General features: G+C 44.3%; 4 protein-coding genes across 7 annotated transcripts; all 4 read right to left on the bottom strand.

Annotated features, from left to right (window-relative positions):
• Positions 1-225: 225 nt before the first annotated feature.
• On the bottom strand, positions 226-2422 carry LOC108600106 (fat-body protein 1). The gene is made up of 2 exons (XM_017987476.2): positions 2042-2422; positions 226-1985 (listed from the first exon to the last, which is right to left on the bottom strand). The coding sequence occupies exons 1-2, from the start codon at positions 2285-2287 to the stop codon at positions 273-275; spliced, it is 1959 nt and encodes a 652-aa protein (XP_017842965.2). The 5' UTR covers positions 2288-2422; the 3' UTR covers positions 226-272.
• Positions 2423-2499: 77 nt separating this feature from the next.
• Positions 2500-12309, bottom strand: LOC108600105 (peroxisome biogenesis factor 1). Its single transcript, XM_017987475.2, has 9 exons — positions 12073-12309; positions 11870-11999; positions 11702-11805; positions 11388-11502; positions 9748-11325; positions 9497-9693; positions 8619-9242; positions 2732-2835; positions 2500-2669 (listed from the first exon to the last, which is right to left on the bottom strand). Exons 1-9 carry the CDS (start codon positions 12163-12165, stop codon positions 2600-2602), a joined length of 3015 nt encoding a protein of 1004 aa, XP_017842964.2. The 5' UTR covers positions 12166-12309; the 3' UTR covers positions 2500-2599.
• On the bottom strand, positions 2844-6469 carry LOC108600104 (fibroblast growth factor receptor homolog 2). The gene is given in 4 exon segments (XM_033293830.1): positions 2844-3510; positions 3568-5776; positions 5778-5989; positions 5991-6469. Coding segments are annotated over 4 exon segments (3168 nt in total). The 5' UTR covers positions 6177-6469; the 3' UTR covers positions 2844-2949.
• Positions 12310-13540: 1231 nt separating the features above from the next.
• On the bottom strand, positions 13541-26113 carry LOC108600431 (formin-like protein). Of its 4 annotated transcripts, none has more exons than XM_017988004.2 (9): positions 25511-26113; positions 21219-21302; positions 18483-18569; positions 16378-18033; positions 16095-16314; positions 15746-16038; positions 15126-15680; positions 14948-15067; positions 13541-14177 (listed from the first exon to the last, which is right to left on the bottom strand). In XM_017988004.2, the coding sequence occupies exons 1-9, from the start codon at positions 25772-25774 to the stop codon at positions 13935-13937; spliced, it is 3522 nt and encodes a 1173-aa protein (XP_017843493.2). In that variant the 5' UTR covers positions 25775-26113; the 3' UTR covers positions 13541-13934. The 4 variants fall into 4 exon arrangements, with proteins under 4 accessions (XP_017843493.2, XP_017843492.2, XP_017843491.2 ...); XM_017988003.2 differs by having other exon boundaries at positions 16378-18060; XM_017988002.2 differs by having other exon boundaries at positions 13541-14147; positions 25511-25865.
• Between the last annotated feature and the right edge of the window lie 794 nt (positions 26114-26907).

Consider the following 26907-nt stretch of genomic DNA (forward strand, 5'->3'; position numbering starts at 1 on the left):
ATTTATTTGATTTTCAAGTGAATACTACTCATATATATTACTCATATTCGTTAACTAAAGTCTTGATCGTCTTTTACGACTGATTACAGCAAGTCATGGGCATATAAGTTACAGCCCCTTTACATTTCTATATAGTAAATAATTTTAATTGTCAAAAATGATTTATGTAGGTCCCTAGTGACCGCTGTAAAACAAAAAGTAAAACAAAAATGAGCTTTTTGAAAATTTGATTGTGGTCGAACCTTACATATTTATTTCTATTTATTTATCAGTTAAGTCACATTAAATTCTTCATGCTGGATTGTTACATCTGCTAACGAGCTTGCCAGCACAGGTGCATTCCAATCCAACACACTGCCAAGCGATTGGCAATTCGCCTTTGCGTCCGTATTATTCCAGCGTATAAACTCCACCGAAAGTTGTAATTTGCGACCTGCCACGGTGCCTCGAGGCAGCAGCAAGTGTGGTGGAAATAAACAGGAGCCTATGTTAGTCGCAGCTAGATCCTGCGCCTCTCTGGCCTCATAGAGCTCGCTGAGTGTGGACTCAAAGCCAGCGGAGGGAAAGTGACGCTGCAGCACATGCTCGCCCGCTGTCAGCTCCAAGACGAAGCTATCAAGCAGCAGTCGGATGTGCTTGTGGCCAGGTAGCAACAAATAGGAGCGTGCAAGCAGAATCATTGGAGTCTGGGCATGCAAGTGGTAGCTGATGTTGAAAGCTTTGTGATTCAAACGCGTTTGGCGTGCCACAAGGCGTCGCCTTATGTACTGAAGATTATTGCGCTGCGTCTGCAGCAGCTGCTGGTCCACCAAGTTAATGAGATCCGAGTCCAGAGGCTGCTCAAAGGTGTGCAAAGTATCCACATTGATTTGCTTTATCAGCAGCAGCTGCTGCTGCTGCTGCTGCTTGGCTTTTGTTGGTGTTGCATAAGTTGCACTTAGCTGTGCCAGCTGCTTGAGCAGCTCACGATAAATGGGATCACGCAGATTGGCAGTAGCCATGCCCAGCAGATTTGGACTGACTTGTTGGCCATTGATAGCCAAGCTTATGCGACGACAGAGTTGAAAGTAGTGTCTGCCCAAGATCTGTGCCACAGTTAGCCAGTTAACAGCTGCATGCGCTTTTAGCTGCTCATCCAATTGCTGAACCGCTGCCCTGATTAGCTGCTGCACAGCTTGAAAGTTGACTTGAGTCTGCTGATAGGGCACACCAAATGTTGTCAGCAATTCCAGCTGCAGGCTCTGCATTGTAGGCACGCCCGTTAGTTGTTCCTCCATGGCTAGCAGCGCCACAAACTGTTGCACATTGTGCAGCAGCACTTGAGCCGCTTCGGCATGGCTGCCACGCTCCAGAGTCTGGCGATAAGCAAGCGCAGCTCGCTCACTGCCAAATGCCATCAAGCGATCGCCATCAATTATAGCTGGCCTATAGTCTGCATAGATCATTAGGCGACTGATAAGCCTGCTCCAGTGTCCATTCAACTGCACATCCAAGCTAAGCTCTGGCCGCGGCGCTGCAGCTGCCACAACAACTGGCGTAGCAGGCATCAAGTCCAGCTCCAGTGCTAGCCGGAAGCTCGGATGCAGCAGCGCATACAATTTTGCTTTCAGATTATGTTTGGTTACCAAAGGCACCGGCGCCAGCTGCTGCCAGTTGACTTGTTGTGCGGCCAGTATAACATTTCTATCGAAATACAGCTGCGGCAGCAGCTCGTGCATGCCAGGCAGCTGCAGGTCCTGTGTGTCCTGTCGCTGCTCCAGCGCCAGCTGCAGCGCATTGACAAAAAGCACAGCATTGAAGTGAGTGCGCGCATAGCAGGCGTTGCGCTGAAACTGGCGCCAGTCCTTGGCCAGCGCTAGAAAGCGATAGAGTCCGAGCAGCTGCTGCGGCAGCTCCAGCTCCAGCTGGCTATACATGCTGTATATGCCCAGCATGCGATCCTCCTGCACACGTGTCATAAAGTCCGACAAGCTCTCCCAAGTGCCCTGTGAAGTAAAAAATCAAATGTTATTATCTTCATTGATTTATTGCTGCCGCTCACCTCTTTGTAGTTGCTCGCATCGGCGTTAAGCTCTTGCCCCAGCTCCACCAGCTGCGCCTGCAGCAATGGCTTATGCACCTGCAGCACCAGATCCAGCACAAAGCGCTGTCGCAGCTGCCAGACGCTCGCTGCCGTTTGCCTGCGAGCGAGCCACCATGGCGGACGTAAGCTTCCAGCCAAGCCTTGCACTGCTGCAGGCCAAGTTAGCGACAGCAGCACGCAGATGAGACTTGACAATTGCAGCATTTCGATGCAAATGACTTAATGATTGCTTTGTTTGCTCTGCCATGGCTTATCTCAAGTGCAATTATTTAATATGCAAACAATCTGTAGGTTGACCTACAGTAGATGCTCGCGTTATATAAACACGAGCTGTAAATGAATTTAAAGTGGAAGCATCAAAGAACAATTTAAATTAAAATTTGAATGAAATTCTCGCTACTTTAAAACTGCTCAAATTTGAAAAACTTTGCGCTTCATTTTTATTGTAACAACATTGCTATAAAAAAGTATCTTTAAGCTTTAGCAGCCCATAACAACCTGTAAAAAAAAAAACCCTTAGGCTAAAGTAGCGCGCTTGGCTACAAACTCCCTGGAGCTCTTCTCCTTGTTCGTAAAGCGAGCATAGCTAAAACCAAAGAAACACAATAATTAAAGCTTACTTAACATTAAATTATTGCTTGAACTTACGTCTTTTGATACTTGGACACATCGGCAGGACTGAGCGAGGGACGCGTGCTTTGAAAGGATTCAATCAGATGCTTCTGCTTGACAAGAATTTTCTTTGGCAGTTTCTGTGATTAGAGTTTAGAGAATATTTAAATTGTATAAAGTTGCTGTTTTTATTAATGAGTATTGGGTTGATTGCATGCTCGATGAAAATATTGGTTAAAGCCTTGACGTTAGCGCTAATTAAACTTATAGGTATATTGATATCTAAGCGGTAGGGTCTCTGGGAATGTTTCAGTGTCGGAGCACTCGTTCTCATCGCTGGATGAGGGCGGCGTCTCCAGCATTGGCATGGAGAGATCCAAGTAGGCATCGTTCGGATTACTGCTAGCCTGCTGCAGTATGCCATCGAAGCTCTCCACCAGCTCGGCGAATGTGGGCCGAGCGCAGGACTCGAAGTGCCAGCATTGACGCATCACCACATAAATGTTGAGCGAACACTTGGGCGGCTTCTCCATGCGCTGGCCCGTCACCAAATAGCTATAGAGCTCCTCTGCAGACATTATGTTCGGATACGGCTGCTCGCCATACGTCATAATCTCCCAGAGCAGCACGCCATAGCTCCAGACATCGCTTTGAGAGTCGTAGAACTTCTCCTGCAGCGACTCGGGCGCCATCCACTTGATGGGCAAGCGTCCGTTCGTGTTCTTGCGATAGTACTCCGTATCCTGTATATCGCGTGCCAGTCCAAAGTCGGCGATCTTCATCACATTGCGTGCCGCCAGATCGCGATGTATGCACTGCAAGTTGGTTAGGGATTAAAGCTGTAGTCAGATTCGCCCTCCACTTTTACTTACTCGTCTGGAAGCCAAGTAGTCCATGCCTCTGGCTATTTGAAAGGCAAACATTGTGAGCTGCTTCTCGCCCAGCTGCTCTATGGACTTGTCGTCCAAGTAGCCATCGCTGTCGCTGCGTCTTTGCAACGTGCCAGGACGACGCTGCTTGAGAAAATCCTTGAGATTTCCATGCGGCGCAAACTCCACAATCACCCAGAGCGGACCACTCTGACTGCAGCAGCCCAGCAGATTGATAATGTTGATATGCTTGCCAATCATTTTCATGACCTCCATCTCGCGCACCAGGCTGGCCATGTCCGCGTCCGTATGCTCCTCCTTGACCATTTTAACAGCCACAATGGTGCCGTTAGCTGAGGGCGGACTGCGCGGCAAGTCCTCCGCCTCGGCCATGACCACACGCCCAAAGGCGCCCTCGCCCAATATGGAGCCCAGCGAGAGCTGCTGCCTGGGTATCTCCCAGTTGGCGTCCAGCGGAAACTCGTACTCATTGAAGCCCTGCGCAGCGGGCAGCGCATCACCCGTGCTGGTGTTGGAGAATGTGGTGCGCTGCTTTTCGATTTTGATGACGGGTATTTGCAGATCGCCGGCACTGCCGCTGCCCTCCAGGCTGGCCGCCTTGTAGATGATGACCTTCTTGGTCCATTGATGCACTGTCTCGATGCGATGCTTGAGCAGTTTCTCGCGGCGCAGACGACGCAGCATGTAGATTATGAAGGCGCAGCCGAGCAGAAAGATCAGCAGTATGACCAAAGCGATGACAGTAAAGCCGAGCGGATGCAGCTTCATCATGCCCACCATTTGGTAGTAGGACAGCTGATCCACCACATGCACATAGAGGCTGGCATTGTTGCTGCCCAGTGTACTGGAGGCGACGCAGGTGTACCAGCCCTCCTGCTCATGTGTGATGTTGTGAAGCAGCAGCTTGTGCACCTGATCGATCGAGGTGTTCAGCTTGATTAACCCCAAATCTCTGCTGACATTGCTCAGCTGCGTCTCGCTGTCCAGGAGCAGACTGTGATTCGGCTGCACGGCGCGCAGCCAGTGTATGGTGGGCTCCATATCCGAGATGACGTCGCAGCTGAGCTCCAGGTCGGAATTGACCAACGCTGTTTTGTTCTCCAACTTGTTGACGATGGGCGGAAAGCGCAGACGATCGTACACCGAGACACTAAACTCGAACTCAATGCAGCCCAAAATGTTGCAGACGCGACACTTGTATATACCGGAGTCCGCAGAGATGATGTCCACCATGGTGAGCGACCAGCGGCGTATGTTGTAGACGCCTATGACGCGATCCAATGCCGCATTGTTGCGCGTCCAGCTAATATTGGCCGGCGGATGCGACACAGCTGGACAGCTCAGGACTACGGTGCGACCTGCCACCCAATGCTGCAAGCGCGTCAAGGGCTTCTTGAATCTGGGTGCCTGCTGCTGCGCCTCATCCTTGCTAGCATTCTCATCATTCGAATCGTCATCATTGTCAGCCAAGCTGCTGCTCGGAGCAGGCGTGCTTGTTGTTGTAGTCGTAGTCGTAGTGCTGCTCTGCTGCTGCTCCGGACTCAAGAGCTGCAAATAAGCGGCGCCCACAGTGCGCGCCACTTGATTCTCCGCCACACAGATGTACCAGCCCGCATCCGCCGGCTGCACATAGCCCAGGCGCAGCAGCTGCGGCTCATTGCGGTTGAACACCAGCGGCTCCACCTCAGCATCGCCATGCAGCGCAGTTGAGCGCGACTGCAGCCGCTGCACCAACGCTTGTATATCGCCCGTTCCGACTTGATGCAACCAACTAATCTGTGGCTCCAGCTGCGTTGCTTCCAGCTTGCACTCCAGGCTTGCACTTTGGTTCTGCTCCACGCTCACATTGCGCGGATAGCCCGCGCTCAGCTGCGGCGCCGTATGCTGACGCGGATTGACTTGCAGCCGACTCAGCTCGCTGCTGCTGCAGCCCTGTGGATTGCACAGGCTGCAGCGATAGTTGCCGCTGTCCGTGGGCTCCAAGTTCAATACGTTGAGCGACCAGTTCTTGAGCTTGAAGCGTCCAGCATTGAGCAGGTGTGTCTCGTTGAGATACCAGCTTATGTTGCTGGCGCCAATGCTCTCCGCCGGACTGCAGTTCAGCTGATGCATGCCGCCAGCTGTGCGTTGCACAAACTTCTCCAAAGGCTGCGCCAGACGCGGCGTGGACAACAAGGGCTTATAGAAGTACTGCCTCCGGCGACAGCTGGCGACTGAAGCTCGCCACATCTGTGGCCTCGCTGCTGCTGCTGCGCTGATGGCCAATGCGCAGGGTGAGATTCGCCCAGCTGTTGCCTGCATAGCGACAGCCATAGCTGCCGGATTGCGCGGACTGCGCACGCTCCAGCAGCCAGCGGCTGCCACTATGCGCCGGCACTTGCTGATAGTACCACACGGCCAGCGGACTGTGGGCAGTCCGAGGTGATGTCCACATCGGCGGGCACTTGGCGATATCGTGGCGGCGGCTCTTGCAGCACATCGATGTGGCAACGATGCGCCGCCAGCTGGCAGCCAGCTCCGGCGCTGCTGTAGCTGCTGCCACTTTGCTTAACGATGATTAAGCAAATGATGATCAGCAGTTTTGGCATCATGGCGCGTTCGTTTGTTTGCCTAAAACTTCAAAGTTGTTTGTTTTGCTTTGTTTTTTTGCACTGTTGTTTTTATTGTTGCTGTTGTTGTTGTTGTTGCTGTGTTAAGTGCGGCACAGTTTCATCATTTGTTTTTGCCACTTGCCACGTTGTGTCATTTATTATTATTACTATTAAATTTATTATAAATTTGTAGCTTGGTGGTGTTGCCAACTGCTGAACGTGTTCAATATGCGTTTGAAAAATAAATCTACAAGACAAAAAAAATTCAGTAAGCAATATGTGCGCTGCCTCTATAATGAGCCCATAGCCGTCTACTTGCAATCGTTGTTGTTGCTATTAATTGTAAGTAGCTATGGGGGCAAGTCGACTGGCTATAAGTTGGCTATATATATGCCGCTTATGTGGCCACCATGCCCATTGATACAAAACAACAATAAAGCTGCCAAATAGTTAGAAATCTTATTGTTAGTGCTGCAGTAATAATTGTCGGCGAATTGTTAAAGTCAATAAAGTGTATAGTATATGTCAAGCACTCAACTTGAACCTTTAGACAAAATCTACAACAGTTCAAAGTTAGTTGAATTTGTAAACTAAAGTGTGCACTAATTTGTTTATCGCTTCGCTATTGATTAACTGCAATTGCACTTAACATATTTGCTTTATCTAAGGCAGCGCAGTGAAATTTTCTAGATAACCTTGCGTATACTTTATCTATATCATTTAAATTAAGCTGCTTGGTCACTAATGAAATTATCAATGTTAATTTATTTATAATGTTTATTTTTTTTTAAGCCAAGTCACTGTCTAGACATCTGCTATTGTTGTTATTGTATTTTTTGGTTGGTTAGCAAACATTTTGCATTTGTTATTATAATTGTTGTTGTGCCCAATTGATTTTGTTTTATGCACATGCGTCACAGCCTTTTAATTTATGCAGTTCCTTTTTGTCATTTATTGTTAATGGCAACACGCGTATGTTTCGATTTGTTGGCCAACAACAATGCCAACTAACTTTTAAGTTTGTTGTTACACTAATATTTAATTAACTCTATATGCATTTCACTTAAGCATTCAGCACACGCCAACTGTTGCTTATGGTCAACAATTTTAAAATTTATTATATATTGCACTGGTATCCCAATTGAGTTGTTTATGCACTTTTATGCCTATGGGCAATTTTGATTTTTATGCACAGCAATAATATTTTACTTTGTCTCATTGCACTTGAGTTGCTTTCATTTATTTGTTTGCGGCATTTTTTGATTTTTTTGCAGCACGCCGCCGCCGAGCACGTTCTTTGTCTTAAGTTTCCAAAAAGACAAAATTAAAGCCAAAAGCCACAGCAGGCGAAAATAAAAAACACAAGTTGTCAATCCAAAAAGCAAAGCAACAATAAAAGCATAAAAAATGCGCTGCCTGGACTGCAAGACTTTGGGGCCTTTGCATTTCCGCTTGGTTGCCAATTCTTATTAAACTGGACAGCAGTCAAAGTTAAAAAACTTTTGGGGCTCAAAGGGGTTAAGAGCGTATGCGTGGGTGGCTGACAACTTCCGTTGGCAACTCAATGACGACGGCGACGGCGACAACTACTCGAAAGAACAACCAACCGATTTGCTTCAATGTGCGCACTCAACTGAAAGTAACGATCGATTGAAAACACACAAGACAAAATAAAAACTCAAACTGGCAACTGAAAATACAAACAGCGCATAAAGAAAATAAAAACTTTGCATACGAACGACGAATGCGCAGCTCGTAGCTGCCGAAGGTGAGAGCGATCAAGCGACGACAACTTCGTGAAAACGTAAGTGTGTGTGTGTGTGTGTGTGTGATTAGCAAATCAGAGTCGTCGACGATCCTGACAAGACTCTCAGCTACCTGTGCGCAAACTCTGAGAAAACCACCCGCATGCTCTCTCAGTTTTTTAGTTGTTTTTGCTATTGTTGCTATTGCTTGTAGTTGTGTAAATTGTTGTTGTTTACTTTTATTCTAAGCATGTTTGTGTTGGCTTTGAGGACTTGCTTGCATTCTTTATTATCTGTTTGCTTGCCGGCTTTAATTTATGCACAAGAAGAAAATGTAACCATTGTCTTTTTTTCTTGTTGTTGCTTTTGTTGTTGTTGAAGTACGTGCGCATGCGCGATAATCGCATATCAATAAGGAAATATCCGTTACGTGACTTATATATCTAAAATAACTAAAAACTCTATTCGCCTGCACTTGTCTTCGCCTAGGCCCGCATATAAGGCCCTCTAAGCCTAAACCAAATGCCAGGCACGTAAACGCAGCCAAAAATAATATTTAAAAAATAAAAAAAAAACTATATATAAAGTATTTATAAATGCACTTGTTACATGCTCGACAGTTTTACAACCCTGTGAACGGAAGCGCTAACGGCCTAAGGGCTTTACCAAGAACTCCATTTAAGATTTCAGCACTCACCTCAGGTCCGAATTGTGCCAGCGCCTGCTTAACCGCCGTCATGTTCGCCGAGGTCAGCACGCTTTGTATATCGGCGCCAGTGTAATGATGTGTTCTGCCCGCGAACCAATCAAAGTCTACGCTCTCGTCCAGATTGAGCGTGGCACTGAGCGCCTCAAAGATTCGCACGCGCGCAACTGCATCCGGTAGCGGACACTCCACCAAACGATCTATGCGTCCGGAGCGCAACAGCGCCGGATCCAGCAGCTCGGGACGTGAGGTGGCTGCTATCACCGTCACTCCCTGCAGTCCCTCCACGCCATCCAGCTCGGTGAGCAGTTGGTTAACCACGCGATCGGTTACGCCAGTCGAGTCATGGCCACGCTTGGGCGCCAAGCTGTCAAACTCATCGAAGAAGAGCACACAGGGCTTGGCGCTGCGTGCGCGATTGAACAAATTGCGCACATTCTCCTCGCTCTGGCCTATGTACTTGGCCAGCAGCTCAGGACCCTTGACGGATATGATGCGCAGACTCCAGTTGGTGGCCAGCTGGGAGACCAAATAGGTCTTGCCTGTGCCTGGGGGACCATAGAGCAGCACTCCAGCTTGATTACGCAGCGGCGAGCTGCTGAATATCGACGGATACTGTGGAGTAAATGGAACATGATGAGCTTAGCTGCACTTTCGATGGTTTAAGAGTATAGAAAAAAGAGTCTCAATCTTAAGACTGCACAAATAGATTGAGTAGTCTTATAGCCTAGATAAACATGATTTCAATAATATATACATTATAACTCTTATGGAATCTCTCACTTCTCTTTCGGGCTACAATAGTTTTTACACAGAGTCTTAATCACAATTGAACTTTCTTTCTGTCTCCATCGTTTGATCGTTCTCACCATAGAAGGCCACATGAGCACCTCCTCCAGCACGGTAACCACTGACTCTAGTCCAGGCAGCTCATCCAGGCGCAGCTCATTGGCAGTTGTATCAGCGCGCGTCTTTTGATTGCTTTGTATGCCTTGCAGGCAATAGGAATTGGTATGCTCCAATGACTCTATCAGCTGCTCATTGGTAAGCACAGGCTGTGATTTGCCTTAAATTAGAAAATAGTTAAGTCTAGTTTAAGTCAAGACTTAATTGCACTTACTTATGCGATAGGCATAGAAGATAGCGCGCTCTACAAACTGCACCAGATCGCATTTGCGATAACCTTCGGTTAGATTGGAGAACTTCGTCAGATCCAGTTGCCTGCTGGCAATGTGACTGCAGAGCTCGCCCAAGATGAGCTCGCGATCGGCGCGCTCTAGACTGGGCAAGCGCGCCACAGTCTGGAACACATGACGACCACGTGGCGCGCTGAGACGTTTGTTCAGCAGCTGCAGCTCATTGACGGTGGCAATGACTGCAATGGCATTGTTGCTGGTGTACTGCATGATGAGCTGATGCACAGTGTCCGCCATGCGATTGTAGTACTCGCCATCCTGGCTGGACTGCTCGCCGGCTGCATGCGCCAGCACATCCAGATTCTCCAGCACTACAATGGCGGGCGCATGCATAAGGCAGTTGGTGAAAATATTGCGCAAATCCTTTTGTATGGACTCCGTTTTGCGTCCCTTGCTGCGCGAGCAGTAGAAGATGTCAAAGTAGCAGTGATCTGGCTGGCGTGACAGCTGCTCCAATATGCGCTCCACTAGCACAGTCTTGCCTGTGCCGGCAGCGCCAGTCAACACCACATTGCTCTGGCGCAGCACAGAGTTCTTGGCGTTGAGACAGAGATTAATGCGCAGCTCGCTGACCAGCTGCTCCACTATCTTGTCGTACTCGGGCAGGCGTATTAGATCCTTAACACTTAGCGGTGCTATGGCAGGCGGTTGCTCCTTAATAATTTCATTCACTGGACGCACCAAGTCTGCTGCATAGATCTTGGACTCTTTAAGGAACTGCGCATCGACTACGCAGTAACGAAAGTGTTCTGGTAAAATGCCTACGGTGACCAGCAGCTCATCCTCCAGCCGCACCACCTCCTCCTGATTGAACAACATGGGCGCCTGTTGCGTTTTCTCTATAACGAAGCGCTTAAATGCATTCTCCATGATCTTGTAGTGCGTCTTCTTGTGCGCATAGAGCTCTATCTTTTCCACAAAATTGACCACAGTAGTCTTGGGACGCAGCACCACACGCTCCAGCTCCTTAATGTTCAACAGTTTCATTAGGTTAGCATTCAGCTCTATGGACGGATGTATGGTGGCGGGCAGCTGCTTATCCTCATCGGTCACCAAACGCACACGCACATAGTACTCCTTGTCCGCTGCGGTGCGCATGCAATAGAACTGATCCAGTTGCATAAACTCTGGCAAATGTGCTGGCGTTATATAAACATCCGATTCTTGTGCCTTTTCCTGCCACAAGCCGCGTATAACGCGAAACTCAAAGCAGCTCGAACTCTCACGTTGTAGATCCTTTTTCAAACGCTCCATATGATCCTGACGCTTGTTGCGCTGCTGTGAGTTGCTTTTGACATTGGTCAAAGTGGCAGAGTGCGCAAGTGCTGGCTGCACTGGCTCATGTCGCACCTGAGCGCTGGTTTTGCTGCGCGCCAACTTGTTGTTCTCCTCGGGCTCCGCATGGCCATTGCCGTTGGTCAGGCCTTTATATAGATTGGGCGCCACTACAAGCTCTGTCTTATGATCTATGCGGCCATAGCTTATATGTGGCTTTAGACGATCTGTTGGCAACAGTTGCAGAGTGTTAATACGAGCAGTTTTGTAATTATAAACAAATATTTACCCACTGTCAGCGCCACCTGCATAGACTTGTTAATCCATACGAGCAATATTTGCGACGAGTTGACAATGCGCGTCTGCTCTAGCACGCTGCCAGAAATCTTCTCCGTGCTGAGTTCCTATAAATACATATATACATTTTATTAAAGTTTAATTACTACAAATGCAGCCCTGAACGGAACTGCAAACTCTGGGGTCAATGGCAATGCCGGCTACAGAAATAAACATTGCATGCACGCCCGCGCCAAATGCTAATCCGATATAAAATTATCTATTTTTAGCCAGAGAGCGTTAGAACGAGAGCGAGCGCACACTCACAATAATCTCCCAATCTTTGGATGAAACAGGCGTGACGTGCACACTCTTTAGATTCATCACGTCAGCGATGAGGGCACACTTGACCAAATCATTCTCATGCAGACCTGCAATATAGTATAAATATATACGTCTATATATTATGGCATATCCGCTTGTTAAGTAACTTACCCATCTCCTTGGCCGCTCTGGCATTGATCCCAATTTCTGTGTCTTTGATGCCGCCAGCGCCCCCCGCCTGCGGTGCCCATGATACATAGTGCGCCCGTCCATTAAATTGCAAACTTAAGCAACCAGTGTCCTAAGCAAAACGCACACATAATTAATCTCACATAAACTTATCTAATCATCGCAGTGGACTTTTGTACACTTACATAGGTCGAAACAACGCCGTAGTATTGGTCCGGCAAAAGCAGAAAATTATTTCTAATGGGCCGATAAACTACTTTGAATGTGCGTTTAAACATTTTCCCTACACGCGTGCACTCTATGCAACACTATCACATCAAATGTTTTTGGCGTCCACTGCTCTTCTGTCACATTATTTTTAAACGCATCTGTGTTTTATATAGTATTCGCGATGTAAACAAAGATCCAATTGGACGACCGCCCGCTTGCTTGTGAAACAACAAATACCGAACTGCATGTATCATCCCCGAAATATAAGCGATAACTAAAATTATGCGCATATCATCCAGCACGTGTGAGCAGTATTGCCAATTATCTTTGTTAGTTGGCAACATTTCTTGTTTCGATAACACCATCAGAATTTAAATCGGTTGCTACAGCAGTAAAAATGCCCGCCACATTTCAATTATGCATTCGAAAGACAAAAACTGCAATTTGTTTTTTTTTTTTTTTGGCTACTTTATTTGGTTATTTATAATTTATTTAAAAAAGTAGTGTTTATATATTTTTATATAGTGTATGTGTATATATAAAATGCGGCTTTAGCTTAACGCTTTCGTGCTTCGTATACCATACTGGTTTGCTTAATAAATTAAATAACACAATATTTAAAACTAACAATGTAGCTTGCGAATTTATAAAATGCTTCGCTCATATTGTTTTCTTTTGGCAAATTAAAAAAAAACAAGTTACAGAAAGATATGCATAAGAAGGACTACATTAAGTATATATTATATATTTTTTTATATACGCATGGTATAAACTAAATTCGTCAAGTGTTTAGTTTCAATGAAAATAAAAGACACTAGAAATCTACTACGCAAGCAATTTTTGTAAAAGCTTTTAAGACTTGTTTTTGTTTTGTTAAATGTATATAAAATTGCGTGTATTTGTTAATATAAACTGCCCCTTATCAGTCTTCGTCAAAATTTTCGTGGCTTGTGAGAATAAATTGGTTAATGTATAATTTTTTGTATAAAAACTCTACTTAAAAATGGTTTATAAAACTGTTTGCAGTTAGTTGTGTATAATTTGTCTTTTACTTTTGTCTTTGTTCTTTTTTTATATATATAAAATGTAAAAACTTCTAAAAATTTATATTGCGTACAAAACGTTGTTCATTTGTTGCTGGCATTTGTGTTGTTTTTTTATTGCAGCTTTTTATAGAGTACTTGGAATAAAATTAAAAACATAATTTTAAATTAATTGATATAGAAAAATGTACAAATTTAATGCGTTTCATACTTGGCGTACAAATTATTTCTTAATAGAAAAATACATTTTAAAATACATAATGCGGATGTATGAATATAACTTTGCCATCTCGGATGCAAAACAGATGTTCCAATTTGGGTTAAAAAAACTTAAACAAGAAATTATTAAATATACATTTACATGCATATATTTACAGACTTTAGATTTAACAATAAAATAATGATAAATACACTATAAAAATTTATAACTTAAGCGGTAAAGCAAATCAAATATGTGTAACGCACATTTTGGCGATCGAAATAAGTATCTCAAAATAAATTGAGATTCACAGAGAGTGGGTGGGCATACTGCTTTAGAGTAGTACCAAGAATTTTGATATTTGAGCAGCATGAAAAAAATTAAGTTTTAAAAATATATTCGAATAAAAGAATAAGGTAGGTTGAGATGGGGTTGGTATGAAATGGGGAATGTGAGTCTAAATAAGTATGTGTGTGTGTGTGTGTGTATCCAAACAATTGAATCGCCCAATCACATATTGCAGTTTTCGTTTCGACTTGTCGCTTTTTTTTCTATTTACTTCGTTTCGTTTTGCATAAGTTTGCACCTGGAGTGTCTAGCAGTCCATTTCCTCCAGAGTGCGTGATAAGCGATTATTGTCTATGCGACGTCGCTGGGAGCGCCTAACAGCATCTGCCCTGCGATAGGGTTCGCTCTTCAGCCCCAGCAGTATATCCTCCAACGCACCATTGTAAACTTCATCCTGCTGCAGCAGCTTCTTCTCACGCACCGAATGCGTCTTGGTCTTTAGCTCATTGATGACCGCTTCCTGTAAGGAGAGTGCGCAAGTTGTAGGCAACTGAATTCAACAACATGCAGTGCAAACAAAAGAGAAGAAAAAAAGAAGAACAAGTCTCGCATTAGACAATAGCCAACACCAAGAAAAACCAAAAATAAATTATACTAAAGTAGGGATTATTAAACAAATTTTAAAATAAATGGTTAGCAGGAAATAATTTAATAAACGTAAAGACAATTATTTAGGTTTAGTATCAATGCAAACCAAAATGTAATACTTTTTGAATGGTAATAATTTTAACTAAATTACGGACGAATTTTGGGCCCAAGTTGGTCGAATTTCTTTCATGTAAGTCTTGCCAGAGGTAAAGTTCAGGTAAAATGATATGCCAATGTATGTAATTTTTATTAGATTAGCATTGGGGATTTGGGGGAATTAGGTAAGTCAATTGGATTAGCGGTGCTCGGAGGCAGTGCCACAGCCATTGGTATTAGTTAGGGTATGGTGTTAGCCAAATAAACCAGAATGTGTTTTTTGTTTGTTTGTGTGCTATGGGTGGAGTGGTGGTGGGGAGTGTAGTTGGTATGCTATGTAGTAGTAGTTAGGGAGACATATCCAGAGAGAGTGTGCTACGCTGGCTTGGCAAGGTCAAGCAGGCAATGTATTTGCTGCATTATAAAATTATAAAAGCAATTAACAGGTTACAATTTGATGTTCAATAGCAAACAATAGAAACAATATATGTGGTATGCAATTCAAAGGAATGACATAAACTTGAACGAGTTGACCGACTTGGGTGCGGGAAATGTTCCACTCAGCCGTCCACTCACCTGTTGCTTCTTCTGGTTGACCTTGTTGCGCATCAGCACCTGATCGCTTTCCTTTTTCGATGCAGCCAAAGCAGCCGCCTGCTCCAGACGACGACGCTGCTCGTTCTCCTGATCGTGTTGCTAAAAAACAAACACAAAATATAAATAATTAATATAAATGAAAGCTTGACGAGCTCACCTTAAAGGCGCGCGTAAAGCGCACAATTAGTGCAAAGAATGCTGCTGCATCTGCATTGCGTGACGAGTCGCCAAAGTATTCCACGCACTCTTTGAACGCGTCCTGCGCCAGGCGCAAATCACTTTTGATCTTCTTGAGCTTATCCTCGCTGTTGTTCAGGAAATCGCGCAGTATATGCGTCTGTGTGCCCTTGACACGCTGCTCTGCCTCCTTGCGCACCAGCTCCATGCCCTTGTCCAGCTCCTGCACATCGGCCACGACATTCTCCAGCGCAACAGAGGCGGCTTTGTCGGTGCCATAGAGCTCGCTCTCAAAGTTGAGCAGCTCTGGGAATTTGGCTCTTATGGTGGCCACAATGTAATGCAAGAGCGAGGAACGCTTATCCGTGGACTTGGTATCAATCAGCGTGTCCAGCGACTGCAGCTTGAAGCCATAGGCAGGTCCACGCTTGTTGCTGTTCAAATAGTTGCCAAAAGCCAAAACAATTTCCAGCACAGCTTTGAATTTGCGCGACTGCTTCAACGAGCTGGAGGCAGCAGCAATTGATTGCACTTGCTGCAAGTTCAAAAATACAGAAATTAGTAAATAATGCTACAAGTTTAGAAGTGCGTTCAACTAACAGGACTAATGAGATGCACGCTGTCTACAAAGTTGCCCATGTAGTTCATAATGGCCAGCTTGGAGGAGATGCGCTCGACGCGTGATAATTGCAGCATGAACTTATCCTCCTCGGTAAGCAGCTGCTGGTCCTTGCGCTCTATTATGTACTCCTTGTAGGTCTTGATCTCTGCATCTGTGGGCACCATCTTCTGCAGCAGCTCCACATTCTCCAGCGATAGCTTCTTCAAGTCCAAACTATGTATGGCGGCAATGACTTCATCAATGGGCATGCCCAGCTTACGACGAGAGATTGCTAGAAAGACAAATATGCATTAAGGATTGCCTTATATATGCTTAGAGATTGGCTACCTATGTTTCTTAACCTCGTGTGTTCCAGCAGGGACACATTATCGGGCTTCTTGAAACGTTTACTGGGATAAGACTGCAGCGATCCGTCGACTTCGCTGCCATTGCTGCCATTATGCAACGAGCCGCCAATGCCAATCTTGAAGCGCTCCTCAAACTCATTAAAGTCAATCTGCTTGAAGATTTTCTCATCGTCCAGCTCATTGAAGATGGTACCACGCACCTGTAAAACAAACAAAGCGCAACGTAAGCTAAAAGTTTGTCCTGTTAAGAGCAGCAGACTCACCTGATTGGGCTTGAGCGCTATCCAGTTGAGCGTGGGCAGCTTGTATTTGGTAGGCACCTTGCGTTTGATGGTCATGGCGCCGTCAGGCGCTGGCATAAAGCCTGCAACAGGCGGCGGCGGTGGCTGGAAGGAGCTAAGCATGGGCGGCGCATGCGGTGGCGAAGGCGCTGTGGAAGTCATGCTGCCATTGGGACTGCCCAGTGGACTTAGACCAGGTGGTGGTGGCGGAGCAGGCGGCGCAGGTGGCGGAGGGGGAGGCGGCGCTGCAGTAGCTGGCATGGGCGGTGGCGGAGGTGGTGGCAGCGTAGCTGAGCCACCAGTAGAGCAGCCCATAAGTAAGGCACCGCCATTAACAAGCGAACCATCGCCGCTGGAAGCGGAGCGTGGCAACGAGCGTGTCAGCGTCTGCAGCTCCAGATTCTTGTTGTGCAGCAGCGTGTCCCGTTTCTTTAGCTCCTGCTCGTTCTGCTGCAGTCGCCGCTGCAGCGTATTCAGCTGCTCCTCGCGCTCTTGCCGCAGCATGGCCAGCTGCTCATGTTCCGCCTTGAGTGTAAGATTCTCCGTTTCCAGCTCAGTGAATTTGTACAACAGATCCGAGCTGCGATCAATTTCGCGCTCCAGCTGATCCTCCAGCTCCTGCACACGCTCCAGCGCAGACGTTTTCGTTTCGGAGTCCTCCATAAGCGCTGCCACATCGAAAACATTGTCCAAGTAGGCGGATATTTGCACCTTGAGCTCCTCGGACTCGGTTAGACGTATGCGCTCCAGATATTTATCCAAGCCCAGAGCTGTGAACTCGTACTGCAAGTGCACGCGATAGTTCATGTCCTCCACTGAGTGCACCACTATGTTCATAAACTGCATGCAGGCGACCATGAAGTCGATGTTGAATGCCTCAAAGTTCATAAAGTACTCCATGAGCGTTTGGAAGCGTCGCTGCTCCTGGCAGACGTCCTTAAAGTTATCAAAGGAGCCCAAGATGATCTCATGCCCGCCCTTGACCAGGCAAATGGCCGCCAGCAGCTCCAGCACCAGCGCCTTGGTGCGCAGCGATTTGTGTATCAGACTCAGCGCAATGCAGTTGATCGCCTCGCGATGCTGGATGACCATATTGAAGCCATATTTGTTGTTCATGATGGCGCGCAGGCACATGATGGAGACGTGTATGTCATCGGTGGCCGCACCCATGTTCAGCTTGGCAATGTGACGCGAGCGACGCTTCAGACTGGGACTGTCCAGCATCTCGGCCATGCTGGGACGCACAAAGCTGTAGGAGAGCAGCTGATTGCCATGGGCTGCGTTGCCCACTGTGCTGGGCGTGCGCGAGCTGTCCAGCAGGCTGCCATTGGTGTGATGACTGGTATTGCTGGTGACATTGCCCACTGGACTGAGTGAGCTGCTGTTGAGCACCACCTCGTTGGCGTCCACGCCATTGGTGAGATTCAAGCGCTCCTCGGAGACGCAGAGTGCGCCCTGCAATCGCTGCTCGTGGCGCATCATCTGCAGGCGAAAGCTTAGATAGTCAACGAGCGCATCCAGGCCCTGGTTGCTATCGTCCAGAAACTCCTTCACCCACTCGATGTGATTGGTGCGCAGCGAGATCTCAAGATCACGCAGCACCTGTGTGGATGTGGATTCGCCCACCATCTTGCGTTTCTGGCAAAAGAAGTACAAGAGATAAAGCTGTAAGTGTGCAAAGAGAGTAGAGAGAGAGAGACAGAGTGCGTGGGGAGATGGAGGAGAAAGTGTGGGGGAGAACACAGTGAGCAGGGTTAACATTGAATGAGAGCGGAAGAGTGGAAAAGTTAGGTTGGGCAGGATAGGATGTGGGTGAGTGTACATGTGTGTGTGTGTGGTGTGTGTGTTTTGTCAGTGTTTGTGAGTAGAGAAATTGAAATTTACACATTAATAAATTTTTGTAATTGGATTGGTTTTCTTGCTTGTCAATATCGAATAAAGGTTGATTAATAAGCTCTCAACACTGGAGAGACAGACAAACGCACCACACAATGAAACAACAACAACAACTACAGTTCAAACTACAGTTAGAAAAACACAAGAGAGCGAAAAGAGAGAGAGAGAGTTGTGTTAAAAGTTAAACTTACCCGATGACTACGCGACGCCTTTGGATCCAAATATGTGCGCAATTTACTCAAGTAATGTGAGGGTGGATCCTTGGCCTGCACCATTTCCTGGAATTAGAAAAACAGAGTTTTTTATTTAGTTATATTAGCTTCAGCGTTCTAAACTTAAAGACAAATGCAGCTCAACTGCAAAGCTTAAGCAAACTGCCTGTAAAATTGGCCAACTAATTGGCGCTTCTTTAAGCAACTTTTTATTATTTGTTATTAACTCGCAAGCAGCTATAAAAGCGTAAACAGTTGTCAGTTGTCAGCAGCGAGTTCACTACGCTATGAGTGATGATGATGATGATGATGTCAATGCTGATGATGCAGATGCCTTTCCAAGTAATCAATGGTCAATATCTTAAGCTTATTAAACACACAGCACTTGGGCTATCAATTAAATTGCAGTAGCTGCTGCCGCAATCTTGGAATTTTTCTTTGTTTATTATATACACAAGCAATATTGTTGTATGGCTGCCAAAAAACAACAAAGAAAATAGAAAATATATGTACCTGCAATATGCATTAACACTAACTTGCTGCGGCTTTTACTTTTGTTTTGGCTACGCTTTGATTTGGTGTTCGTTGTGTGTATTACACTGAGAAAAAGCAGTGAGAACTTGACTTGATTTATATTGGCAGCAAGCGACAGCGTGGGACGCTCTATAGAGAGCTGATTGGTAATGGAATTCAGGCAAAGATCTAAATCGACTCTGGTTTGAATAAAAATACCACAGAAATTTCTAGATTTCTATCTAGAGAGAACAGATTTTGTTCTTTGGAATATTCATTCTCTGGAATAATCATTCTTTAGAATATTATAATAAGATACGACAGCAAAAAATTGTCTTGCCCAGCAAAGTGGAATCTGCGAAGCCTGAAACCAGCACGAAGTTATGGATTGGTTTGAGCTTGATTTGAAATTCTGTGGCACCCCAAAAAAGTACCCTGGTATATTTTTATAATAAAAATTCTGTTCCTCTATACATATTTGTATATTTGAGCCAAATACTATAGACTCTGATTGAACCCAACTTCAATACCAAGATTTTCTCACTGTGTGGCATTTTGGCTTGGGGCTCAGCATAGTTTCGAGTGTGTGTGCCCCATGTTTATGTTGTGGGGAGTCTCTGCTGCTCCGCGGCACATCGAACGGCTTGGCTTGGCTAAGTTAAAACATTTTTTAAGCATGAAGCGTGGTATACTTGTTTTGTTTTGGACTTTTTACTATGCCAAACAACTTGAAGAAAACTCAACGCATGACTACAACTTAAACTATGTGTGGGTTTTAAGCTTAGCCTGCAACGCCAAGAAATAATAACCAGTTTCATTCTTTTCCTAGTCAAACACGCCAGCCACAGAGGTGTAGACAGAGAGCGACGAAAGACAGACAGAGAGAGGTAGATTATATATATGCATATATAGTCAGGCCAGGCAACGATTAAAAACTGCAATTTATCGCAGTCATAATAATTTGCATTTTGTCACTGGTGCTGCGCTGTGGCAAGTTTCGCAAGCTTCAGACTTTGCAACTTCAACTGCAACTAAGACTCGAGACTTTGGGATTGAATTGCCTGTCTGACTGGCTTCCAGGTCTTAGTCCTCGCCATTGTTGTGTGGGGGCTGCGATTTCATTCACGAGCCGACTGAATTATGTTGGAATAACAAAAAAATAAAAAACAGCAAACAGGTCTTGGCGTGTTTAAGGAAACGACGACAAAAGCGCGACTCTTGGAGAGCTTCCAACGCCGCGAGCGCAAGCGACTGAACCTAGGCGCAGCTCTTGAAAATTCAGTGACCCAGTTCCAAGCTCCAACGCTCCAACCATCTCTAGCCTGCCTGCCTGCCACGCAATCAAATAGAAACAACCATGGCCTGGCACGCTCTGTCGCACACGTTAAACATATTTGAAGCAAGCTCCATACACATGTAAGCCACACCACACACACACACACACACATTTATATAGAAGTCATTAAATCCATTTCTATATATTAAATGGCCAGCATTTGAATTCACGCCACTGTTTTTTGAAATTGAATTCATTTTGCACTCGCATAACAACAATAAATGACAACAGCACGCACTGCATACAAACAAACAAATATATAAACATATATATATATATATAATGGAGAGCTGCAGATAATTGCGCAGAGATAAACAAAAAAGAGAATTACAATAAATTCTTAAGCGCATGGGCATCAGGTTTCATTATAAATGCCAAGCATTTATTTATAATATTATACGCTGCTATTAATTTATTAAAGCGAAACCTTTACATTGAACTTAAACAAACAACAACAAGCCACAGACATTTTTATAACATCAAAAGAATTTGTTTATATAGCTGTGTAGCTTTTGCTTTTATGACGCACTCCATACAATTAAGGCATAGTTAACATAGTTAATTAGAGCGCTCTCGAGTGTGTATTAAAGTTAAAGGTCAAAGTGGTGTACAAGGTACTTTTAGGCGTTGGCACACACACTAAACTAAGTGGGGTGAGAGGCTTGCGGGTTAAGCTTTTCCGCTGACAAACTGCACAAAGAATTTGCGTTTGTGGCATAAACAGGAAGCGGAACATTAGCATGTGTTGCTGATAAACATGCAAGAGTCGAGTCTCTTTTGCTCTAGTTCTAGATACAAAGCTGCAGATACGAATTTTGCACGCACTTGTTGTGCCCAACTAATAATTAATTTAGTATGCTACTTACTTGATCGCATATCATATCCCATTTCTTTTCGTCATCGTAGTTACGCAACAGCTTGGCCTTGTCCGGCGGCAGATCCATTGAAGCCTATAAAAATAAATTATTATTGCAATGAGTAATTGTGCTAAATGTATTAACAAATATACATATATTGTATGCCGTTTTGTTTAATCAGCAAAAACGTGTTAAAAAATGTATTTTATTTTGTAATAAAAACTTGCAAATTTTTGTTAGCAAAAAATTTGCACTTGTTGCAACCCAAATATTTAAACAAAACTCTCAGCTGTGTGTGAGGAAATTTCATGGCGCATTAAGTTCACGCTTTATGCACCTGTTGAACAAAATGAAAACGGTAAACAAATGAAGCCATGTTCACAACAATAACACACCCCAAAATGTTGCCCCAATGCGACACTCGTCTGTCTGATTTGTTGATGAGCCAAGCGCATTCAACCAAAAAAGAAGTTGGAATATATAGTATATAGCAATCAGTTCCAGCGTCGACGACGCTGGTATGCTGCTCGGGAATGCAGCTCTAATGAAATCAGCAAATATGCTTACGTGACTTCAATTTGGGTGCAGCTGCAGTTCTAATTAAAGTGCCAACAGCCAGGCAGACACATGTGCAACGGAAAGGGCGCGTTGAGAACTGTTGCAAAGCGCAGGGTGTGGACTCGTCTTGGTTGCCCCATAAGCTTGCCTCAGCGACAAAGCCAAATAGGCAAACAATTTGTTAGCTAAGCTACTAAATCTAAAAGCAAATAGCAAACAGATCTAAAGCATTTTCCATGAAATTTTCCTGAATAAATTTATTGCCCGCCCAATTGCTGCTGGTGTATATTACTCACAATCAAATACTATTAGTTTTGCTATTTACATTTGCTTTTGTTATAAATCAAAGATGAATCACAATACGCTACGCAGTAGTTTAAGATTAATTTCTAAAGTGAATTTGGCGTTGAAGCTAAGTCCATGATTTTGCAAACATTCAAAACAAACTATAAATACATTGAATTGCTTTTTGTATCATATGCTTTATAAATAGTTTGGAATAGCAACTAATAAAGTGTTTTAATTTATTTGCTTCAAAATCTACGCTAACAATATTCATTGAGTAATATAGTTTTAGTTTATGCGTATTTATTTAGTTTATAGCAACGCCTTTTTGTATATAACTGTGATATGAGGCATTCAGCAGTCAATTTTTAATAAGCACGAACAGTTGTCAACGACTTCTAAATTAAATAAATTTATATATACATATGTTTATAGCGCTGAGTGTGTCTTTTGTATATAAAATTCAAGACGCTTACTCATCTGTCATGGGCGCCGTCAAATGGCGTCCCATAGGCTCCAAATTATGCACACACATACACACACAGGCACACACACACTCAGTGTGGGAGCGAGAGAGCGAGAGAGTGGGAGCGCAGGCCTCTAAGTGCGCGCTATTCAACAATAAAAAATTTTTTAAAATGCGTATCCGGTGCGACAGGCCATGCGGATTACTACACACATGCATACATACACTATAAATATGTAAGTGTGTGTGTGTACAGTACGACTAATTTATATAGAAAAATATATGTGTCGTTTATGATTGCCTTGTGCTCTGACATAAATATTGAGCCGTGAACAATAATGAGAGTCAGACTCAGACGCTTATTATATTGCTCATGCTTTTATTTTACATTGTTTTGTTGTTTAAAAAGCGTAAAGGGTGCTGGAGTGTTGAGGGTCGGGGAGTGGCGTGTGTTGTGACATTGGCTGTGGCAATCTACAACAAAACTGCAGCTCATTAGTGGCAGCCACTTCTGGTTTTGTAAATAGCCAACAGTTAATCAATCATAAATTTACAATAATTTGTTAATTTATGTCTTTAAAGTTACGTATAAGTGTTGCAAATTATTTTATAATTGAAAGTCAAAATAAAAAGCTATGTAAATTATTGAATTGCACTTCCTCATCAAATTTAATATTTATACTATATGCAATAGTTATAAATATTTACAGTCTACGCTAATAAAGTTATTGTTTAGCTTAATTAACACACAACGAAAATTAACAAGTCGCATGTCAAATGACTGAGAAACGTAATTGACTGAGAAAATTAATGAAAAACATGTGAATAAACATTTGACTGACAAATGTAACAATTGTTGACAAACAAATGCTTAAACTTAATATAAAAATTATTAACAGCTTGAGGTCATTTTAATAATGATATAAGAACAGTTCACATGCAAGATAAAAAGCTCATTTAATGCGCATTAGCAAAGATATATATTTAGATATGTTTACCCCAGTTTGAATTTTTTTTTGCAAGCCACAAGCGTCGACCGCCCAAGGAAGTTGCAGCACAGGCGCTGATAAACAAATGCTAGGCATTATACACACACACACACACACATGAAACAGATAAATACATGCACACAATATGCCATTAGATAAAGCACTGCAAATGGACAAATGCTGACAAAGTAATCAACTCCAATGGGCTACAAAAAAATAACAGATGTACACTTGGTCTCTGTTTTTTTTTTTGTTGGATCTGCCAAGCCATTAAGATATAGTCTATGTAGTTCTATGCAATACAAAAGCCTCGGCGATGCTGCTGCTGATTGTAAACTGAGTGAAAGTCATTGAGAAAGCTGTGTAAATTAATGAGGATTTTATGTGGTTAGCCCTAACGACACCCACAAGCGAGAGTTGCTGCGGCCAGCCATAAAAACAATGTAAATGTTTAATTTGAATTTAAACAGATTTACGATTTAAAGTTGAGTAATATGTGTGTGAATTTCCAAGTACGTGTCCACACAATAATAATAACAGCAGCATCCAACTTCTAGCATTTCCGCATTACTAAAAATAACTGCAGAAATTATCAAAGCAAGCAATTCCCATTGTTAATCAATGTCTGAAATGCCGTTACATGGATACGCCGGCTGATCCGCTCTCGGAAGCTCTCTCTGTCTCTTTGCCTAGTGCGTCTTTATGCAAATTGTAAAGTTCAATCAACCCACGCATGAGCTACGACAACAACTAACCGGAAGCATCTGCGGCAGCGGCGGCGGCGTCGGCGGTGGTGGCGAGCAACTGCATCCGATTAGACGCAAAAAATTATTAGAGGCAACCACTATTTATAGCCCTGAATTAAACAAACAATTGCTTTCGATTGCCTAGGCATTTGCTTTATTTGTTTGTTATTCATGGACGCGACGCTCGGGCAAGGGCAAAGAGCCCCACTTAGCAGTTTAGCCCCTAAACAAAAGTCAACACAAATTAGCTTAAAGCCTTTGGCCTCGCCTGCTACCAAAAAAATGACAAAACATCAGCTGCTGCTCCAAAGGTAAACAAAAAGCACTTGGAATTGCCAAAATGAGAAATCGGTAAATCGTAGCAGCAACGCACTTTAAACACTCTGCTGATTATTTAAACATTGTTATGTCATCTTTATTGTTATGCTAATTAATTATCTGTATGGCCCACCACCTACCACAACTTGATAATAAACATTTTTATTGTTTAACAAAAGGCAACGAAACTCGTTAAGCTGCGTTTCATGTTACACATTTCGACCGAGAACGTTGATAAAGTGAGAATTTGAGCTGGGCGCATATAAATAAAGATTTCGTTGTTCGTATTTATGTTTTATTTTTATACTTATTCCCAATTTGGCTGGCCAAGCAACAGATAAGCTGAGCCCGAAGCAGAGCAGAGCAGCGCAGCGCAGCCTCTCTCAATGAGTCAGCAGTGTATTTGTATGCGTGTGTGTGTGAGCAAAAGAGAGCAAGAATGTCAATCGATCAATTTGCATGTGTCTACGCTTAAAATTAAGGTTTGGCAATATATTTTGTGTGTTGTCTTATTTATACAAATATATACACACTCCAGTGTATTGTTTAATTAACTTGGATTTGTTGCTCTGCTCTCAACATGCATGACAAACAGAACAGAACAGAAAAGAGTAGAGCAGAGCAGCCGCCCAAGGCAAAAGAGAGAGCCAGACCCAGCAGCATATGCAAGCATTGAAAATGTGCTGAAAATCACATGATTTATGCAGCTGAGTTGCAAATGCGCTTAATATGTTCATCATAACGGGTTTTTATTGTATTTTAGGTATCGTTCTTACACACACACACACACACACACACGCACACGCACAGACGATGAGCTCATCATCAATCACATGCATTCAGCAAAGCAGACGCACATTGCCTGAGTGTAGGGACTGGAGTTGTGTTCGGCTATTGTTGTTGTTGTTGGGGGCGTCTGGATGGGATCTTTGAACTTACCAATACTTTGGCAAAGCGCCGATCCAGCTCATCGGTGGTGGGCATCGGCTGTTGGGTTCGGCTGCGCACGCTCGGCTGGCGCACATGATGATACTGGGAACTGGAACCGATGTCATAGCGCAGATCCTGTTTCTGCAGCGTGCCCGAGGATGTGGTGTTGTGTATCCCATTGCGCAGCATGGAGTGCTGATGATGTTGGTGATGCTGCTGCTCATCGTGCTCCACATCCGTATTGTTAATGGGTCGAGATTTGACGGCGCCCATTATGGTGGCAAAGCGACCGCTGGCTCTTCCAGTTGTTGCGGTTTCAGTTCTACCAGTTGTGGTGGTGCTGCACCAGCCGCCGCCGCCTCTGCCACCGCCGCCGTTTGCGCCTGCCCCACCCCCACCACCTCCGCCGTCGTCCCGCGCGTCGCCGGCTTCGATGCTCGCCGCTCCAGATAGCGCTGTGCTAAGGGACGAGGATACCGCGCCCCATACAGTGCGACAAAGTGTGCGCGTGCGTTCGGGGCAACTTGAAAGTTGCTCTTTGAGCTCGTTGAAGATATCCAAAGCTGCTGCTTGGCTCGCCTGCGCTCCCCCTGCAGCCGCTAAATTTATGCACTAAGTATCCGCCGAAAATTTGAATTTTTTATGTTTTTTTATTTGTGTGTCTGAAGTTTTGTATGTGATACTAAACCAAAGGAGAAAAAGTTACTGTTGTTACAATTGTTGTTGTTAATTTCGGCAATGCAAGCACTTTTACGAGTATAACTGCAATTTATGAATTTATTTATTTGTATGTGAGTATGTGTGTACACACACCCTAAAAGAATTTTGTTGGTAGCATAAATAATGACACAAAGTGAGTAATGTGCTTGTTGTTGCAACTGAACAAACATATACACACATACACACACACACAATCAAACATATGCACTCACACACTCGCGCACAGACAAAGCGCAGATTCAATAGAATGCTGGCGGCTCCCTGTAGGCGTGTAAAGCGCAAACGCCTTGATTTAAATTTATGCTTTTATTATAAACACTAATTTGAAATCGCTTTTAAGTTAGCAATTGCATTTAAATTACTTCTCTATTGACTACGCGAAATTCCACTGCAACTGTTTAAAATGCACTTTTTTTTCAACAGGCGGCCGCGCGACACCCGTTTGTCGTGTTTGAGATTTTTAAAGGTATGGCGATTGCGATTGCTATTGCGGTATTGCTATAACTAATGCTCTTTTTCAACCTAAAGGACACATTGCATTATTTTTAAACAAAATGCGAGAATTACACCCGCGCACACGTACTGCACACGCCAACGACAACAAAAACAATAAAAAAGAAGCTAGATTTGAGATGAATAAGTGCGAGCGAGATGATATGGCCCGTGCTGCTGCAACGGCGAGACGA

Source organism: Drosophila busckii, chromosome 3L (genome assembly GCF_011750605.1).
Source record: "Drosophila busckii strain San Diego stock center, stock number 13000-0081.31 chromosome 3L, ASM1175060v1, whole genome shotgun sequence".
Lineage (NCBI taxonomy): Eukaryota > Metazoa > Arthropoda > Insecta > Diptera > Drosophilidae > Drosophila > Drosophila busckii.

Excerpts from the sequence above, each read along its gene's own strand:
- LOC108600431 (XM_017988003.2), bottom strand. The coding sequence starts at position 25,774 with ATGGGCGCCGTCAAATCTCGACCCATTAACAATACGGATGTGGAGCAC. Across the intron at positions 18,061-18,482 it reads AGGCGTCGCGTAGTCATCGG|CTTTATCTCTTGTACTTCTT; the intron begins GTAAGTTTAACT and ends GCACACTTACAG. Across the intron at positions 14,178-14,947 it reads TCAACCAGAAGAAGCAACAG|TTGCCTACAACTTGCGCACT; the intron begins GTGAGTGGACGG and ends TGTTGAATTCAG.
- LOC108600106 (XM_017987476.2), bottom strand. The coding sequence starts at position 2,287 with ATGCTGCAATTGTCAAGTCTCATCTGCGTGCTGCTGTCGCTAACTTGG. Across the intron at positions 1,986-2,041 it reads ATGCGAGCAACTACAAAGAG|GGCACTTGGGAGAGCTTGTC; the intron begins GTGAGCGGCAGC and ends TTTACTTCACAG.
- LOC108600105 (XM_017987475.2), bottom strand. The coding sequence starts at position 12,165 with ATGTTTAAACGCACATTCAAAGTAGTTTATCGGCCCATTAGAAATAAT. Across the intron at positions 11,326-11,387 it reads GCAGGTGGCGCTGACAGTGG|ATCGTCTAAAGCCACATATA; the intron begins GTAAATATTTGT and ends TGTTGCCAACAG. Across the intron at positions 2,670-2,731 it reads GTGTCCAAGTATCAAAAGAC|CTATGCTCGCTTTACGAACA; the intron begins GTAAGTTCAAGC and ends CTTTGGTTTTAG.